The sequence below is a fragment of the Aristolochia californica genome, unplaced genomic scaffold (genome assembly GCF_029961685.1).
Source record: "Aristolochia californica isolate CCGP_79_NKW_82.1479 unplaced genomic scaffold, dmAriCali1.0.hap1 SCAF_13, whole genome shotgun sequence".
Classification (NCBI taxonomy): Eukaryota; Viridiplantae; Streptophyta; class Magnoliopsida; order Piperales; family Aristolochiaceae; genus Aristolochia; species Aristolochia californica.
Window position 1 is genome coordinate 3,803,232 of NW_027181804.1, and position 20,191 is coordinate 3,823,422.

A 20,191-nucleotide genomic window follows, 5' to 3' on the forward strand; every position below is an offset into this window, starting at 1 on the left:
AACCGTCTGTCTCTTCCGCTTTTTAAAAATAAAAAAACGATCGCCCTGATTGGGCCACATGAGAAGGTTTTATTAAGTGGGACCTACCTGAAATAAGGATTTACGTCTAGGGGTGGCATTGAGTTCGAGTTTGTCTTTATTTGAATACTTCCAACTCGAGTTTGAGTTTGACACAAATTAGAATCGAGCTTGAGTTCAAGCCCAAAATTTTTTCATTGAGTTTAAGCTCGAACTCGAATCAGATTTGAGCTTTAACCTATGTTTAAAATTATAAAAATAAAAAAATTACAAAAATAAATGCCACAATACTTAAGACTTTCTGAGAATCAGTTTAGTAAAACAAGTCAAGACTTGCCCTTTGTGAATATTTTGGAGCACAAGAAAAGTGAAACAGTTAGTTGCCTGCCACTTTCAGAATGATCTCCTCATAAATGGAACCTACAATACCTTCTATATCACCTACTACTAAATCAAACCTCAACACTTATCAGCATGACATGGTTTCAGTTGCTTGAGTTACAGTAACCCAAGTGCAAGATAGGAGAAGCAGATGCTGAAGTATCTTGTTAGGGTTGCAGGAAACATCCAACCTCTTGGTAAATCATGAAGCAACTCCGACACATCCTTCCACTTTCTTGTTGGAGTCCAAGTGCAGCTTTATGAATAGACTTAGCAAGCACCAAGCTTGGGGCACCCTCTAGGTAGAGGTAGGTCCAAATTGTCAACAGTTCTGAATGTCCTGGGTAACATTTTGTCGACATAAATCGTGCCATCCAAATGGTCGCACTCGTGCTGTAAGATGCGTGCCTGCCAACCAGAAGCACCTATTTGGATTGGCTGGCCATCACGGTTAAAACCCGTTACTTCCACTTCAAGAGAGCGTTCAACCATTGCTCTAAATCCATCCACACTGCAGACAATTGTTTTATTCAGTTGTCAAATGTAATTACATTAGCTGTACTAGGGTGAAATTAAAAACACTGAAGACTAGTAACTTGAGAAAGAAAAGTTTCCAGTAAAGGTTTTGCACCCCAACAATTTCATGGTCTGAAAGTGAACAGGGAAAAAATGAGATGGCCTACAGAAGTTATATGGCCCAAGCGGATGGGGCACAGCTTGATCGTTATTAATGGTATGAGGAGAACTGCCATAACCGAAAAAACAACAGCATACTGCTTGGGAGTGCCTCAACCTAGCAACCCCTTGTTATGCTAATAAGAGATCACTTTTCTTAAACGAGTGCTCACCAAATAATAAAAAAGTTTTCTTACAAAATCAACAACTTCCAACAGTTTGCGGATAAAGTAGGTAGGGTACTAAGCAATTTTAGGATGTGCATAATTCCTGGTAAAACTAGAAATTGAGCATATAGTTTCCACTTCCAAGAAAGGCAAGTTGATTTCATAGATCATCAACAAGGAATATAATATGAAAAGAAAGCATAAAGGTAAGTTGCTTTCATAGATCATCAACAAGGAATACAATATGAAAAGAAAGCGTAACTTTAAAGTAAGAGAATAAAAATAAATTAGTACGCTAAACCCCTTAAGATTGATTCAGTAGGTCTTGTTTGTTACCTCAAGCATCCTTCAAAGAATAAAGCAGTTCTGTCACTTTTCTTTTTAAGCTTTGGGTTCAGGATGACCTACCTCAAAATAAAATTAAAATGAAACAAAATAAGAAACTGAGAGCTGCATATCAAGATATAATATGATAGAGAGACATGAAACTGTAGAAAGGAACCTACCATCATTAGGATGTCTCTTCATCTCTAGATCAACTTACCAATAGATCAAAAGGCTGTCGGTCCTGTGCATCAGTGTCTTCCTTACGAGCATAACTTATATATTCTTTCGTATCTTCCAAAACAACAATCTACACAAAAAACAAAATAACTGTGATAAATAATATGCCTCAAGTTAGATGACTGCACCACAAAGTTATTAGCATTGGGGCCAAGGCATGTCATTCATCAATGCAAGAAGAGTCCATTTTTCAATCTAAAATAGACCTTTTGTTTTCCTCCAGAGGCCTGCAATCAAGCTTCTCAGGGGTTCAGAATATAACATTTGAAACAAGATGACCAATAAAAACAGAATAAATAAATCTGAAGTTGTCAGTTACAGGTAAAGAAAATTTTCCTTAGGAGCACTACCATAAGTTCTGTCACTTCAGGATCCCTCCTACCATGAAGCATCTCTCAAACGCTTGGATAACCAAGTGAAGGCAGGGAAAGTTAAGTGTCTAAGAAATTTGGAGAAACAACCTACAGGCGCTCTAGAGCTACATCAGTCAAAGACTCTCAGTAAATCAGAGGTACAGAGTCGAACCATTGTCTATGGCGGAAGAGTTCAGAGTAGATAATACAAAAATTCAACCAACAATTGAATCACCTAGCCTTTACAGTAAACCTAACTAGATTTAACAAACAAGTTAAACAGAGTTCAGCTTTGTTGCTTTAGCATTTTTTGAGAGGAAGATTCTTTAAGACAAGAGTGTCCCAAATCTCAGGGGGGAAGTCTGCCATAAATGAATCAGAAATTTGAAACGCATACGGGTAATTCAAAGTTAGGATTTCCAGGTGGCGCAGTAGCTCAACGCTGAGACCCATTATCCATTGACTGCTGGAAGTCGTCTAATTGGCAAACTTGAAAGTAAAGAAAATAGTAACAACAAGCATTTAGCATTCTCGCGAACGATATAATGATTATAGTCACAAACTTAGAAACAAAGTTTCGAACAGACTCTCAGCGGGATTCCAATCTGGGGAGCGGCAAGACCAACTCCAGGAGCCTTCCGCATGACCGCAACCATATCGTCGACAATTTTCTGAATCTTCTCCGACCCGATTTCGTCAATGGCAACGTCACGGGCTGGCTCGTGAAGGACGGGGTCCCCAACCTTCACTATGTCGGGCAACATTGGTTTCTTCTCACCGAAACCAACAAACCAACCTGCAGAAGCCGGGGAAGAACGAGATCTTCGACTGATACGTTTGCCGTGAAGCTCTTGCTCCGAAGGCAGAGGTTTGGAATCATAGCGTAGAGTAGGATTCGTCGAGAAGATTTGTCTGCCAGGAACTTTGAGGTGCTTTGAAGCAACTGAGATCGGGTAGAGAAGGTGGGAGAGACGCTGAATGCTCTCCATTGCGCTCTCAACAGCAGCGAGTGCGAAGGACGAATTATCCAAACTTAGGAAGGGTAAGTTAGTCATCGATTATTATTAAAATATTAAGTAAAATAGTGATTAAAGAAATTCAACCGTCTTGGCAACTCCATTGGTTTAAATTGCACACTAAACCTGAGTGTCCGGAACCCTAGAAAGAAATGGAGAAAGAAAGTGATTTTCTGAGAATCAGGCAGAGAAAAGAAAATGAGAGAGAAATATACTCTATGCCAAACTGTTTTCTCTCCGCTCCTCCCTTTCTCTCTCTTCTCCTCCGTCCCTGTCTCTCTCTTTCTTTTCGGCATAGAGTCCCCTCCACCGAGCTCGCCGTTACTTACAGCCTGCGAATATTATAATAAAAGAGAGAAAACAGTTTGACAACACAACAAGACAAGATAGGCAGGAAATGTGAGAGAAACAACTACATGATGAAAAGTAAATAAATATGTTGCCAATTCCTGTAAAAATGACTGCTAGAAAATGAAAATGAAATGTCAAGAAGCATGAAGATAAAGTAAAATAGACTTAATTGAAAAAGGTCTCAAAATTCAGAGATCGAGAAGCGAAGAATTGGAAACACTAGTGAAGCAAGCAAACGGGAGGACCACACAAAAGGAAATAGAAACAGCAAACAAAAACAGGGAAAACCCAGATCGTAAAAGAAGCTATATGAGCTCTGGTGTTAGAAAATGGAGGAAGGTCGACAGTCTACACACCCCCCAAACGTAAAAAACGAGGAAAAGAGAAAATAGGTGGGAAATAAACAGAAGCAAGGAAAAAAAAAAAACCCAGATGTATAACCGACTAGGAAAAGAAGAAGCAAATGGTAGGAAGTAAGAACCCAGACAAGAAATGGAAAAGCAGGAAAACGGCAGATTAAGCGTGCTTCTTGCAACAGCAAAATGAACAGCATAAAAATGCATTGAGAACAAAAAGAGGAAAAGAAGGGACTCGGGTCTAACCTGAACGAAACCGAGAGAGAAAAAGGGGTATTTCGTGTTAGAAAGAACAATGCATGGAAAATTGAAAGTTGAAACTACAACACATCTCAATCTATCCCCGCATCGCTTATGGACTCCAGGAGTCGAAATCCATTGGTTGCTTCCTATTTCGTTTTTTTCTCTAGTGACAGTTGCGTCTTTGTCAGAGTCATGGACAAATCATAGTCCGAACAATAGTCTCTAGTCTGAAACGTAGACTCTCTAAGAGTAAAAGGTGCTTGGAGTTCATAAACCCATAACTGGCACCCATCACTAGAAGCCGCAAACTCCTGAAAGGGCATCAAAGTTGGTGCATTAGTCCGTAGTAACTCAATAACTAGGTAGGAAGTGACCCCATGTTTTTCTAACATAAAATCTTCACAATATTCTAAGATTACAGATTACAAAAACCTTAACCAACAGCAATGGCATGAATCACTTTCAGATTCGAAGATACGTGTATATTCAACAAAAACCTTGTACAGACATTTGTTTTTAATCTTCGAACTAACAACTTACGCTGCTTCAAGGACAAAGTAAACCATCTTCCTTACAATTTCAAATGATCAGAGACTGCCAATATGAACACACCAGATTTTGACAAAAATAGTAGGCTTACAAAATAATTGCTTACATTTATGAGAAAACTGGCCACAATAAAAAAAAAAAAAAAAGGGTAAGGAAATGATATCACACAACGGGTCTCCCATCTTCAGATATTAGATCATCAAATAAGCAGCCTCAAAAACCACAGCAGAAGCCGAGCAACAACACAGACTACTCTCTGAGGCAAAATCAGTTTCCTGTGATATCTATGCAGAACATTTTGTACAGATAAGCCAAAAAATCAGAGGACGGGCAGGATTCTTGGCTTGCAATGGACCACTGCACCCTTCAATGATACCCAAAGGCAATTCATTTTTCAACCAAGCTCATGATGGAGATTTCAAACAGTATGGAAGAACTTCGCACATGCAAACAGAAAGAATTCCTAGTCTTCAAAATTAGATATCCTCATCATAAACCAGATGGGAAGTTGTTGATCTGTCCTTGCTCCAGGACATCCTGGTTATTTACTTTGTAAGCAATCCTAATACGCATGGCGAGTGCTTTCTGAGATACAATAAGAGATATATAACAATGTCATAAAGCTTGCATAGAGTCAAAATGGCACAACAATCTGAAAAGCAAAGAACTAGCACTAAGAAACTTAGATTTATCACTGAAAATATAATGCATGCCCTGTACATGCTATATTGGAGCATTTGTAGTTGCAGTTTGAAAAAGGGGGGCTGCTTCTATGCACATTTAAACAGTTTAGTATACAAGGAAGGAAGATATTTCAGGCATTTGAGAAGACGAGACTTTTTTTTTTTTTCTGAATGTTTTTGTGTCAGAATAAACCAAAAGGGGATTGAATGACATAAAGAAGCTAAAGCTATGATAACACTATGATCATCATTTCATAGTTACCATCCTTTCCATAACTCCCAACTTTTAGTGAAATGCTATGAAAAAACCTGATCATTCATCTAATCTCATTTATGTTGCCATGAAGACTGAATAATCCCCTCTGTCACAGGACTCACAAACACGTTGATAACAGCAGCAATGTTGAATAACAAGGAAAATTTCTAGATGCCCTGGTTAGAGGATTAACATTGAAACAATTGAAAGCTCAATTTTTTTTGTCACATGGGCATGAAACTGAGACCAGCAAAAAAGCAATGGCTATATTGTCGGCCCTCATGAAGCATTTTCACAATATCATGTTATAAGAACTGTCAATAGACTGTAAAGGTTTCTCTATAAATGGCATAGGATTTCCATCAAAACAGATGCTCCTAGAGTTAATGATGCTAATATGTCTGAAAAGAAAAAGCTTAACAGAAAAAAGTTTACAAGAAACAAAAAACTCTTATAAAATAACAAACAGCAAGAAGAGGATAATACCCCAAAAGAAAATAGATGAAAAGATTACATACTCAAAGCACAGAATATAACACTGGAAACCTGGGTATGAAAAGAACAATATTCACATATGAGAAGCCAGTATACCTGCCCATGTTGACTATTGGTGATAGTCAAACTCTGTCTTATGGACCCGATACCACCGCCTGGGAGAATATTGCTGCTAGCTGGATCCAAGTGTAGCTGGATAAACTGCAGAGAACATAGTGATAACATGTCAACTACTGCAACTGGGCAGGAAATGTGATAGTAAAACAAGTACATGCATCAGAAACATTAAGACAAACCGATAAGAAAGCAGAAGCTAGTCCAAATTACGAAAATTTGATAAAGTCTAACAAAGAAACGTTGCCTAGGATATAACATCTAATACCTGCATCTATACAATAAGATGAAAGCATATAGCATACACAAGAACAACAGGTATTCTACTACAAGAAAGCAGAAGCTAATCCAGATTATGAAAATGTAGGTAATGTTGCCTAGGACATAAAATATATACCTGCATCTATAAAATAAGATGAGAACATATAGCATATATAGAAGAACAACAAGTATTTTAATAACATGATCGCAGATTTTATGAACAATAACAATCGTGCATCACAAAGATTGGCGCCTGTTTCCCTTACCAATTTGGTTCATTCTACTGTGAGAAAGTTAGAGAATTTGATGTTATTTTACATGGTTATAAGTCAATGTAATGGGACATGGACGTGTAAGTGAATTACATGTACAGCTGAGGGTATTAATGTCATTATGTTTATGATGAATAAAAAGGAAGAGGAGGACGAATCTCTTCTAACTAATCTACTCATCCTTAGCTCCCTTCTACTAAAACTTCTCTTCTTTCTCTCTTCTTCTCCTCTCGTTAACCTATTTCCTAGAACACTAAACAACTTTCTTAAGCCTCTTAATCTCAGAAACTATCAGAAATCGATCCAAATTGTCATTGTATGAGAGCAGTGAAGAGTTTCTGGGCGTTGGAGATTGATTTATGGAGTTTTGGTCCAAGCAGCGAGTTTCTGGTTTAAATTTGGTAAGACCTGTTGATTTCTGGACTGGAATTCCTCTCAAGCTTATTCTTTTCCTTTCCTTCTCGTTCTTTCTTGATGGTTGTGGCAACTCTAGCAGATTCTGGCATGATCACTGGCTAGGCAAGGAACCCCTTAAATCACAGTATCCTTCACAACCCGATTGGTTGGCAGCTGATGCAATAACCTCAGGGGATAGGGACTCTCTATGAGAAGCAGCTACCAGTTCTGATCTCCTCCTGAGACTTGGAAAATTTTACCTTGAATGTAACCCCGAGGATTGCCTCAGCTGGATCCCCAAGCCTGATGGAGAATTTTCAGCTGCCTCCTGTTTCAATGTCCTATCCAGCGATCATAATCTGATGGAAGCAAATATGAACTTGGCTTGGAAGCTCCAGGTCCCCCCCCCAAAAGCTAGATTCTTTGTCTAGAGCGCCTTGATAGGTAAAATCCTCACCCTTGACAACCTCCGGAGAAAGAACCCATATTGCTGATCCCAAATGCCATCTTTGCAGGCTCCTTCATGAATCTATTGACCACCTGCTGGCCCTCTGCCCTTTTAGCATGGGAAACTTGTTACTACTTCTTAAGGGTTTTTGGAATAAGCTTCTGCACTCCAGTTTCCTTGGCCACTTTGGTTGATCAAATCCTAGGGATACCCTTTCCTAAGCTTGGAAGAATTATATTGAAGGCTTGTGTTGTTTGTCCCATGGATGATCTGGTTCAAGCGCAACCAGAGATGCTTCCAAGCTCACACCCCTCTCCGACTGAATTACCAGTAGTACTGTTTCTTGGGTTTGCACCCTTAAGGAGTTCAAGCAATTCAAAAGTGGCTACGTGAGGCAGAACTGAGAGATAATTGTTGGACACTTTATCCCTAAGCACACCTTGCAGCAATGGACTCCTCCGCCACCCGCCAATTGCATCAAACTCAATTTTGATGGAATCTCCCTTTGGTACCCAAGGCCGGTGCTGTTTGGATATGTCTTTGGCTCTACTAGCTATGAAATCTTGCTCTCTTTCTTGGGCCTTTAGACACTGTCAATTCTGCCTCTGCTGAGCTTTCGGCCACACTGAATGGGCTAAGAATATTCGAGGACAGACTCCATGGTCAGCTGGTGGAAGTAGGTAACTTGCTGGTAGTCATCAACTAGTGCAGCAAGAAGAAGCCTCCCTCCTTGGAGATTGCAGAATTTTTTTCAAATACTCTTGATCTGGATGAAACAGTTCATGCAGTTATTTCGTCTGATGTTTTGAGGTCAGATAATTGCATTGCCGACTCCCTTGCCAAAGAAGAGGTTGCCCTCCAATCCCTTCATTGTAAGGAAGTGGGAGCCCCCTCTTCCATGGCATAGCTTTGCCTTCAAGCTTTTAATGCAATATGCCCTTTCGCAAAAAAAAAAAAAAGAAGCATTTTCTAGAAAAAGAAACAGCTCATGCATAGTGTAGAAAATGGACAGACCGTGGTGTACATGTAATAAAATTTACCTTAGGAACAGCTGCTTGGAAAATAAAATCTGTGTAAACATGAGGGGACAAATTTGTGAAAGTAGCCTGGATTTCCGTAACCTGAGGTTCCTCTGGGAGCTTGGAGAAGCTGAACATGATCTTCAAGTTGTTACTTTGAAAAGCAACAATTGATGGGTAAGTTGGATTTTGTGCTGGAAGAAATGAACATAATTATAAAGTATACTTAAGAATTATACGAGATTGTGTATCCAAAAAAGTCAAGAAAAGGGAAATCTTATACCTGGCATGGGTGAATTTGAGGATAAATCATCCAATAAATCCACCACAGGAGCAGGCCCTGCCATAGATTTTGTTGGTCCTGTTGGTCCTGCAGTTTCTTTAAGAAAACCTGTCACAGACCCTTCTGCTGTTTGAGTGGAAAGGGCAGGAGAAGAATTAAGTGACAGAGAATCCAATGGTGAAACTGAAGGTAAGTTGTCTATAGTAGTGGACATGACATTAGGCATTGACTGATTGTTCTGTGGTGTAGTTTCAATTGACAAGAGATCCATTAGAATATCTGCACTGCCCGTTGGTACCTGGTTTACACCTACACAAAAATTTCACAAGAGAAGACCATCAGTTTGTTCCAATATGCCACAACATCACAATTTAAGTATTAATTCTAGAAAATGAAAATTAGAAATGCATTCAGTTTTACTAATACACAAGCAGACACACCCAAAAGCTTAGAGAAACACAAGATTTCTTTCTTAGAAAACTGCGAAACAATATTCGAAATTAATCCCTGAGTCACAGAAAGATAAGCATGCTGACAATAGACCATTCAGAATAGCTTTCATGTTACAATTTCTTAATGAAGACAAAGATGCAGAATTATAATAAGAAGATATCCCAAGATAATAAAATGTAACACGGTAACATCTGTTCAGTAACTTGGAACTGATTTGGACACTAGACACTGCATGGCATTTTCCAACTCTTCATGATACAAACAACTAGGCTCGCACTCAAATGAAACAGACCAGCAGATATCACTCTCTTGGAAGTTGATAGCCCCCCATAAAGCTCTTCACTTCATTTGGACTCCAGCTTATAAAAAGATCCTCAGATGTGAGAAATTAAAAGAAAGAGGTCGCCCTATAGTTAAATCTCACTGAAAATTTTGCAATGACCAGGAGGAATCGGTTGATCCTTTGCTATTGCAATGCCCTCTTAGCTTCACTATGTTTCTTTTTTAAATGGCTTAACTTCAGTATATGGGTTCTGTTTTCAATAAGTTTGGAGTTCAACTTTGTTTTCTATGCTCCTTTCCAGAATTCCAACAACAGTGCTATTCTTGGAAATTTCCAAGAGCAAGCATGGCCTTTGTAGAGCAACTATAGCAGCAGTTCCCTGGTTTGATGGAAGGAGCAGAATAGCAAAACATTTAACAGAGATCCCTCAGTTAGAAGGCTAACTGAGAAACTATTTCAAGACATCCTATCCTGGGCCAGCACATATAAAGGGCTTCCCACCTGCCTCTTTCAGTCATAAAGAATCACTGGGAGCTTGAAGCCACTCTCCCCTTGAGTACCACCTTGCCTATCAGCTGGCAGCTCCCAGCAGTAGGAACCCTTAAACTTTGATGGTAGTTCACTTGGAAATCCAGGATCATCTGGTATTGGTTGAGTTATTAGGACCATGAACGTTCTATCTTGGTCTCCTTTTCTGGTCCTATTGGAACGAGTGATTCAGTTACTTGCTGAAGTAAAGGCCCTTTTGTAAGGAATTAAGCTGTACAAAAAGAATTCCACACTTCCAGTGGTGATAGAAGGTGACTTGGCAGCAGTGATCAGCTGGATGAAGGATCACTCTCCCTTGTGCAGATTTGGCAGCGTCTGTGAAGAATTTAAAGACATATGTGCATCTAAGGATGTATCTTGGCAGCACACATTGATGGCTGCTAATAATATTTCTGATGTCTAAGCTTTTTTACAAAAAAGGGGTTTCCTGTCCTCCTCTCTTGATTGGGTAATCCTTCCCCATTGTGTATCCTAACTGTATTCCTTATTCTGTAATCATTTTTCTTTTTCAGTGTAAAAAATGACCACCATGTCAAAAAACAACAAAAGGCAGTTGGCATAGGACTGACTTAAGACTCGTCCGGCAATATTTTTATATGAGAACCAAGAACACAATTGGGATCAAGCTTCAGCTCTCTGGAGGGATATTAAGGCATCTCAGACAGAATTACCAAGGGACCTCTATTTATCTGGTGGCCAGCAACTCCATAACACAATCGATTAGAAAGGTTCCTTTTCCTCGGAGATTTTGCAGAAGTACATGAAGAAACTTAAGTACTAGTGCAGACTTCAGTTATTGGCTGAAAGCAAGCCCTCACCAAGCCAACACTTAAAGTTGACTCCTTATAAATGATAGTTTGCTCAACAATGCCCTCAAATCACGAATACCTTCAGAATCTTGTTTTTCTTCAACCTCCAATCTTGAGCTCATATTTCTTTCTTTACTAAGTCATTACACAAATAATGGTTAATTACCTCAACAAATCCTTTTATAGAATCAATCCTCTTATTAATATGTTGTTGTGCTCTCCCCTGGTGGACAAGTTTTTTGTTCATTTTCTTCCGCACTTGTGTAGCTTTTCTCTTTTCAGTAGATTTTCATGTTTGATCTTTTCCTCTCGCAACTTGTCTTGTATGTTCCCACTCCAATGTCCTTTTGTATCTTACTTTCTTAATACAATCTCTTTCTGATTGCACTCAAAAGGAAATAATAATAAATGTAGGATTAATTGCAAACACATGCACAACTACAAAATTGTAAATTTGTTACACAAGGCACCGCATGAAATATTCATTTTTAAATATCAATAATTTGAAATTTCATGATGTTTCACCTCCCAAAATCTTATCTAATTCGCCAGTCAACCCTCTAACTTGGATGCAAGACGTCCCTGTTTAGCATTACATTATAATTTATTTATTTTTTAAATGATGCTGAATTTTATTATGAGAGTTCAAACAAGCATATTACAAGAGGGAAAGCCTTCCCAAACAATGAGAGATTGTTGGGAGGTTCTGAATTTAGTCAATTTATCAGCCAAAGAATTGGTTGATCTAGGAACGAGGTTCCAATTACAATGAATGGATGACACAATGTCAGCAATACAATCAGTGATTGGCCAGTGGCGCCAAAGAGGGGAGCTATCTTTAGAACACCAGTTGATGACAGTCTTTGAGTCGCCTTCGATAATCAGCTTGCCATGAAGCCGCTCTTTAAATATTTGGAGGCCAAAAAGAAGAGCACTCACTTCAGAAGTATTTGAATCAGTAATATCCACTGGCCCTGCATAAGATAGAATAGGGTCTCCACTGCTGTCTCTGAAAACATCACCAGCTCCAGCCGGCCCAGGACAGCCTAAAGCACTGCCGTCAAAATTGAGTTTAGTGCAGTTATAAAGGGGAGGATCCCAAGTGGCCATAACCGGATTCCTACAAGGGCCTGCCATGTGCGCGATCAAGCCCCAATTTTCTCGAAGGGAGACGCCCAATAGAGAAGCAAACTCCTTCCTAGAATGTAGCCAACTTGAGATAAGGCCCACTGCCTGAGAAGCTATATGATCTGGGTTGCTAGCCTTGGAATTGAATCTTCGGTTGTTTCGCTCGAGCCATATACACCATGGGACATGCACAAGGCATGCCAAGAGAATTATCTTGCCCAACTTAGGAAGGCATATCCCCATAACCATCTCAACGGTTCCAAAAAGGTCCTGATGTAGCCCCATTTGGAGACCAATCTTCTGAAATATCTTCATCCAGACTTGCCAAGAAAAGTCACAATGTAAGAGAACATGTTGGACTGTCTTGTCACACACACCGCAAAGGAGACAAGTGCGATCGGGGGCAGTGTAACCTCTTTTATGGAGGTTGTCAAAGGTGAGGATCTGTTCCCTGATGGTCGTCCACACGAAGAATTTGATTTTACTAGGCGCTGAAAGCTTCCATGCTAGGTTTGCCTTGTGCTTATGCATGTTGTAATCTTGTTTTCTAATGTGAGAGTAGGCGGATGCAATTGTGAATCGGCCATTAATGCTGAGTTTCATGTCAGTTTATCAACTGCATGCTCACAAATAGTAGTGTTGCCGAGTCTGAAGAGGAGAGAGCAAAAAGTTGTAGTTTCCTCATCATTTAATCCCCGGCGAAACGTGAGACTCCATGAGCGATTTCTCCAAGAATCAGCCACTGAGCAAGAGAGGTCCCTCGCCACCCTAGAGAGCCCCGAGAAATCCTTGAAGAGGGGGCGGGGGCCGCACCATTCATCCGACCAAAAGAGGAGGGTCCTTCCGCTACCTGTGTGAAAGGAAGTTGCTTCTCTGAATATTGGGAGGCCATTTCAAGCTTCTTCCTTCAGCATTTCATTATAATTAATGGCTACATCCATTAGCTACCTAACCATTGCGGCTCAAATCTGTTTAATTGCATGCAAAAACTAAAAGTAGCTTTTCCCAATATTTAATACCCTTATCATCAAGTTTTAGTACCATCAAACAACATAATGCCTCTGGTAACAATTTCTGTATGGACACCCCAATCAGCAGATAAATATGGCAAAAGTACAGTTCTATCCAACATAAATTTGAAAAATTATCAACAAGAGAACAAGAGAGAAACTTACCAGATATTGACAGATTTGTGGTTAAACCTCCTCCAAGTAGATCATTCAAAAAATCACCAGTAGAAGAAGCAGCTGCAGGGGCATCATCTGAAGACAAATCAAGCAAATCTATGAGGGGAGCAGCAGGAGCAGACTTGGCCACACCATTTGGAAGATTAAGACCAGTCGCTGGGCCTGTAGGTTTGCCGGTCTTCTCCAGAGATGCGGTTGCTGGTGCAGAACCGGCTCTCTTTCCAGCATAAGTAGCCTCATCCAACACTGGCATAGGTTCAACCAAAGCAGACCTGTAAATAGTCAATCCACACTTATAAGTACATAAATGGCATAAAGATAATTTTTTAGAAATTCAAATAGCATAAACATAGGATTATTATCTGAAAGGATAAAAGAATTGTAGTGCAAATGCATGAGGCAACAAGTACCCACTTGATATTGTCATGCTTCAGAATGATAGAATTGAATTCAATTGATCTCTGCTGCAACTCCAAAATAAGATTTCCTTTTTGTTGAAAAACTATTTCCCTTATCCTCCTACAGCATCAGCAAGGATTGGAGCAAAAGACAGATCCTTAGTAACAAAAACCAGATTGAGGCAAATAAACAAGTTAATCTAAACCAGGAAAGCAAAAACCATTAGTGCCCATTCATATTCCACCAACACAAGAATGTTTGAAATAAGGAAATAATGAAGACTGCAACAAGGATTAAAAAAAAAGAAAGAAAGAAAAAAACCTACTGGGAACAATGAGGAAAACGAGAAGAAAGTTTCAACAGAGCAATGAGAGACATTGCCCGAGTAGTAACATCTGATGTGTGGCATTGAAGTGCAGATTCTACAACATCTATTGCATCTGATTCAGTTACCTGCCATTGAAAATCACAATTCATTATGCCTTGTTATTAAAAGGACGAATTGTATACAGTGAACATCATTTTTGAGAAAAGAACAGGAAGAAAAAACAGAGAAACCCCACATTACTATGTCAGGCTCTAGAGGAGAAAGACTCCGTTTTTCTCACATATAGCATTTTGTTAATAGGGAACGCCCTAAATGTTTTCAAAATTTTCATACGTATTAAAATTTCTTACAAAAATAAACCTAGTCATGCGACTAGACTGTGATCCTTCAATTCTTATGAAAACAAATGTTGGGAAAGAAGAACAGGGGCATTTTGGTCATTTTATCTCGTCGTTATTTATATTTCTTGAAGTAATCTTGTTCCACACGTCAAACTATGTCTATGGACCATATTTCATGTAAAGGGGACATGAAGAATAGGAGATATAGAGAATTAGGGTTTTTCACTTAAATTAGGGGTTATGTTGTAAATTGCACTCAACACTATAAATAGAAGTTGGGGGACATGCAGGTCCCCCATCTCAGTTTCTTTCTCAATTTACTCTTCTCCACTTTCTCTCCTTCTCTTCAACCTACCTTCTTCTTACTTTTTACATGGTATTAGAGTAGTAGATCACATCTAGGAAAGATTTTTGTAAGTTTTTCTGCTTTTTGAAGCAGACGTCTACATAAGGAAAAGATCTTTTTCCAGATTTTTGGCTACTGGTTAGTAAAAATCCAATGATTTTTTTCTTCTTTTTTTCTGCCATAACCCTAGGGTAATTGGTTCTACTATTCTAAGAACAGATTTTAAAGTTCTAAACTTCCAAAAGAAGTTTTTTTATGCTGATCTAGAGGTGTGTGCCAAAGTTCTAGAACTGTGACTATTAATGTCATTTGTGCATTTGCTGACATCAACCCTAGAGCAGGTTCCAGTGCACTTTATCTTCTGAATTTGATCCCCTTATTGGATTTTTTGGATTGTTTGATCTACGCACATCTTATATCTGCCCTAATTGTGATTTTTCGTTGTGGGGCCCACTTGAGTTGGTTGATTTGGAATTTTTTGGAAGGTTTATATGATTTGTTTGGTATTTGTATATATTTGATATGGCTGACTCTGGTGAGGTTTACACTCCAACAAATAAGTCATAAAATCATGATGGTAAAGATATTATTACTATCACCTTTGATAAGTTGAATGGTGATAATTACCTTACTAGGTCCAGATCTATTAGAGTATACTTGAAGGGCAGGAAAAAGCTGAAATTTATTAGAGATGACCCTCCTATTCCTTAGGATGATGATTGGGAGGCTGAAGACAATCAAGTGATGACTTGGTTTGCCAACAGCATGGAATCTAATATCAAGAGCCAAATTATGACCTTTGAAACTGCCAAGGCTATGTAACTGTCCTTGGAAGTTCTTTATGGACAAGAGAGCAATCTTTCCAGGTATGAATTACATACAGTATTTTTTTGCTTAAAAAGGGGTAACAAAACTGTGATAGACTACTGTAGTTCTTTTTTGAGTATCTGGCAGAAAATTAAAGTCTTTCATCCTTGAACTACGGATGAAAGGGAACTCCAAAAACAGCAAAGTCAACTTCCTATGGTGAAATTTCTAGATGGATTAGGTGCTGAATTTTGGCCTCAGTTGAAATACCTAACATCTCTACTACCTTTAATGGGGTACAGAGAACTGAAAAGACAATTGTGCCTAGAGATGGAAAAGATATTAAAGTGGGTTAAGCTACTACCCTTAATACATCAGCTACAACATCTGATTCTACTGATATGTCCAAGGGATGCACAGGGAGTGGTATAGGTAGAGGTAGAGATAATTCCGATAGAGGAAGAGCCGGGGAGATGGTAAATCTGAGCACAAGTGTGGTCACTATGGATGCACCAATCATTACTCAAATAGATGTTGGGTAAAATTTGGGAAGCATGCGTGGGCAAATGTTATTACACATGAAGGTACAACACTAGGGTCTGAAACTACAATCCTACCTGGTGTTCCAGATGAATTACAGAAATTAATTCAACAACAACAACAGATCTCACAGCAATAGCAACAGATTTCCCAACGTATGGCACAATTATCTATTCCCTCAACATCCTTGGCACATACTACTACTCTTGCAAGTATGTCTGCACTCTCAGTGTCTCATTCCCCATCTTGGGTTCTTGATTCCGGTGCCACAAAACACATGTCAAGTATGTCCTCACTACTTTCTAACTGAAAAGAGTCTGTTCTTGTTAAGCATGTTAATCTTGTTGATGGGTCAGTTTCACTAGTATAAGCAGTGAGAAATGTTATCCATGCACCTTTTCTTTCCCCTCAATCTGCACTATCAGCTCCATAATTTCCTTTAAATCTACTATCTATCAGTCAGGTGGCTAAGTCTATGAAATGTTCTCTAACTTTTTACCCTACTCATTGTGTCTTTTAGGATCTCGTGACAAGGAAGATGATTGGTTCCGCTCGTGAGAGAGGGGGACTATACTATCTAGACAACCACAACCCAGACAGTACTTTACATGCACTACACAGCTAATTCACTTCTTCAGTGACATCTCAGACTTGGTCATCCAACTCCAATCAATCTTCAGATGATAGGGCGAGATGGATCACTGTGGGCAAGTGACGCCTCTTGTCACCCATTTGGATATCTAAGTTCCATGTCTTCTCGACTTTTGGATCCACTATCCCTTTTTTTCTGGGTAATGGTTGCACTTTGAATTTTTGGACCAATTGTTGGTGCGGGAACGACTCCTTGGCCAATTCATTCCATCCCATTCTGCCGCTTATGACTCATCAGGACTTGATGGTGGTTGAAGAATGGGAGAACAGATCATGGAACCTTCATCTTAGAAGGGGGCTCACGGATGATGAAGCACTTATAGATCTGGCTCCCCGATACCAATGGGTGCTTCTCTGCAGCATCCGCCCACAGACATATTCAAGGCTGGACTCGGCCATCTGATCCTCATTCGGCTGTTGTGGTTTGGCGTCTCATGGCCCCCTATAAAGTCATTTTTTTCCTTTGGAGTGTGTGCCTTAAAAGATCCTCGCTGTTGATAACCTCAGAAGACGGGGCAATTCCATTGCTTGCTTGCTCTGTAATCTGCGAGAGGAAACCGTTAGTCACCTTCTTCTCCATTGCACCTTTGCTTGGCAAATTTGGACTTCTCTCTTCAGCAGAGTGGATTTTCACCTATGTCTCCCCCCGAGACTTGGGTGAGATGTGTCACTTCTCCTTTGGGGTCTGCCTCCCCAAAATGGGTAGACTTCTTCTCTCGGCCCATACCGATCTCATCCTCTGGTGCATCTAGAGAGAACGGAATAACAAAAGATTCAATGGTAGGTACAATACCATTGAGGAGGTCATTGTCATTTGCTACACTACCGGTCTCATCTCCACCTGGTCGGGCATCAGAAGGAATTTGAGTGCTTGAAGAATGTTCCCTTGCGCACCAATTAGCGTGCGGTTGCCCACATCCATTCCCACCCCACCCCCTATGGTCACATGTTGGCAACCGTACTACCGGAAAAGTGTCATTAACCGGCAGGCAATAGAGTAAAGTCAGTAAAATAGGCGTAAGCAAGTATAGCGAATCACATAGATAAGCCCCCTGATGTTCCTTTGCCAAATGGCATTAATGTCAGCTACACAACTAATTCCTGTTGCAATCTCACGGGTAATTCAAATAAAACTCAAAAATCTCAGTTGTTAAACTTCTGCAGAAATCTTCTTTGGCCCCATCTTTGATTTTCCACATGCCACAGCCTACCTTAAGCTCAATTTTGATGGCAGTGCTATTGGCATTCTGGAGGCAAATTGGCTTTGGCTGAATATTTGGGGACTCCGATGGTACTCCTCTCATCTCTTACTCCAGACCTTTGGGTACTGCGGACTCTACCACTGCTGAACTTTTTGCCCTCCTCCAAAGCCTTTGCATTTATCATGACCATTTCAGCAGCCCCCTCCTCATCGAGGGAGACTCCAAGGTGGTGGTTGGTTGGTACTCTACTCCCTTGTCACCCCCTTGGCGCCATTGGGACACCTTCCTGAACATCTTAGACCCCCTTTGTCTCATGTACCCCATTCAGCCAATTCTAGTGTTGACTCTTGTACTAAGCTTGGGACCTCCCTCCAATCTCTTATTGTGAGGGAAGGTCTCCCCTTATGTAGTTTTGGTTTGTTGCAATAAAATCATCACTCTTTCAAAAAAAGCACCACCTAAAAAGGCTTGCAGATTCATTTGTAATTTCATAATACTAGAATCAGATTAATATAATGATTTTTTATTTCTTGAAAAATAGATATATGACCCTTTTTTTTCTTTCTCTTTTAGCACTAGTTAGACTCAGGATAGCAAACATCTATGAGACCTAATATGGGACACTAGTTTACCTTCTCATGATGAGGATATCAAAGTTAAAAGTGTGTTTTAAGGGTTCATTACCTGGATCATTAAAATTTTAAAAATAAAACTTACTGTCATTGGTTCCTCCCCCTCCAATACTCCAATGCTGTTAACCAGCAAATTACCATATTCACCAATACACCAAACTGCAACTCGAACAAGAATTTCCTACAGATTCACCTCAAAGAAGAACCTTTTAGAGAGAAATAAGGGTCAAACTTTCAGTAAATCTTGGTTAAAGAATTTCAGAGCTAAGTACCTGTTCACCTGAAGATTGAAGTGCCCGATAAAGGGACCGTACTGTATAACCATGCAGGTCTGGTGCATTGCTTATCACAATTATAAGGGCATGCCATACTTCATCTTTTACGTAATTCCCAGCCTATATGTTGTAACAAATTAAATTAAAAACCCCCAAAGACAAGTAATATACATTAGATAAAGGAGAAATTTCCAGAGGGAGTAAGCACTAGCAAAAATAATGGATACAATTTTTTTACCAGATGCAATTTTCATAATAAAATTATGCCACAATTACAGCAAGATTCAAAGAAAAAATTTCTTCATTTTCTAAAATAATAAATTAATAAATGGCTCATATCAAGAAAAAACAATATTTTAAATACAAATATCAGATCCTAAATTAATCAAAATTTGAAGAATATCATTTGTAGAATCAACCTAAACAAGGTTCTAAAATATTTTCAAGAAGCAAAAAAAATTTTAAAAACCATTGCCCAGTTACCTACCTCAGACAAAACCTTGAGCATCTGATCTGTAAACCATAACTTATCCAGAGAAAACCTGTACATAGAAAGAAAAGGAACATACTGAAGCAGTGTGATGATAATGTCAGAAAGAGATTGAGAAATTAGTGTGAAAGACAATGGAGCCAAAGCTCACTGAAGTGTTTGTGTTTCTTTTCCTTTTTCTTTTCCATACTCTTTTACATTTATTTCTTTCTTTATTCTTTTCCTCATTCTTGGGAAATGTTAGACTGTCTCAACAAAAGAACACTTCAAGAGTTTTGATTCACAAAAACAAGTGTAATAAGAGGCATATGAGATACATGAATTTCTTTCTTTTTTTTTTTTTTTTTGAGAATGCTTATGAGATACATGTCCTAGCACGAAGTATTAGACACAACGAGTTATAGAAAAAACAAGACAATAAGTGTTGAAAACTTATATCCCATGACCAATAGGTGCCTATGATAGACCTAACTTCCGTGTAAGAACTAAGCTCTCCTATAAGACATATTAGAAGCTAACAGTTGGACACAATTTAGGGCATATAGTCCGTGGTGTCTTTTTTTTTTTTTTTTTGAAATGTCCGTGGTGTCTTTTCTATATAACGACCAATTTACACTTTTTTTTTTTTATAAAAGTGCGTATATTGATAGACAAGGGGAGGAAAATACAATTTACACTTGCTTCTACTTATTTGTCTATAAACAAGTTCTAAAAGATGTGTATATTGTAATTAAAAAAATCAAGAATATACAGATATATACATATATTTTCAAATATATTTTAGGAAAAAATGTTTCAAATTTCATTTCCAATTCATATTTCACCATATTGCCTTTCAGCTTCCTATTTGAATCCAGATCAATTCAATGTT

General features: G+C 39.0%; 2 protein-coding genes across 3 annotated transcripts in view; both read right to left on the reverse strand.

The window, feature by feature from the left end:
- Positions 1 to 309: 309 nt before the first annotated feature.
- On the reverse strand, positions 310 to 4,279 carry LOC137948196 (peptide deformylase 1A, chloroplastic). Of its 2 annotated transcripts, XM_068794193.1 has the most exons (6): positions 4,128 to 4,279; positions 3,390 to 3,506; positions 2,746 to 3,316; positions 1,786 to 1,875; positions 1,578 to 1,645; positions 310 to 910 (listed from the first exon to the last, which is right to left on the reverse strand). In XM_068794193.1, exons 3-6 carry the CDS (start codon positions 3,211 to 3,213, stop codon positions 670 to 672), a joined length of 867 nt encoding a protein of 288 aa, XP_068650294.1. In that variant the 5' UTR covers positions 3,214 to 3,316; positions 3,390 to 3,506; positions 4,128 to 4,279; the 3' UTR covers positions 310 to 669. The 2 variants fall into 2 exon arrangements, with proteins under 2 accessions (XP_068650294.1, XP_068650293.1); XM_068794192.1 differs by having other exon boundaries at positions 2,746 to 3,506.
- Positions 4,280 to 4,708: 429 nt separating this feature from the next.
- Positions 4,709 to 20,191, reverse strand: part of LOC137947830 (AP-1 complex subunit gamma-2-like) — a 31,437-nt gene continuing 15,954 nt past the window's right edge. Inside the window, exons 9-18 of the mRNA XM_068793628.1 lie at positions 19,318 to 19,372; positions 18,828 to 18,950; positions 18,641 to 18,736; positions 14,034 to 14,161; positions 13,724 to 13,828; positions 13,298 to 13,581; positions 8,901 to 9,209; positions 8,639 to 8,811; positions 6,204 to 6,308; positions 4,709 to 5,258 (exon numbers count right to left, since the gene is read on the reverse strand). Coding sequence (XP_068649729.1) covers positions 5,163 to 5,258; positions 6,204 to 6,308; positions 8,639 to 8,811; positions 8,901 to 9,209; positions 13,298 to 13,581; positions 13,724 to 13,828; positions 14,034 to 14,161; positions 18,641 to 18,736; positions 18,828 to 18,950; positions 19,318 to 19,372 — 1,474 coding nt within the window. The 3' untranslated portion in view covers positions 4,709 to 5,162. The remainder of the gene's footprint in view (positions 5,259 to 6,203; positions 6,309 to 8,638; positions 8,812 to 8,900; positions 9,210 to 13,297; positions 13,582 to 13,723; positions 13,829 to 14,033; positions 14,162 to 18,640; positions 18,737 to 18,827; positions 18,951 to 19,317; positions 19,373 to 20,191) is intronic.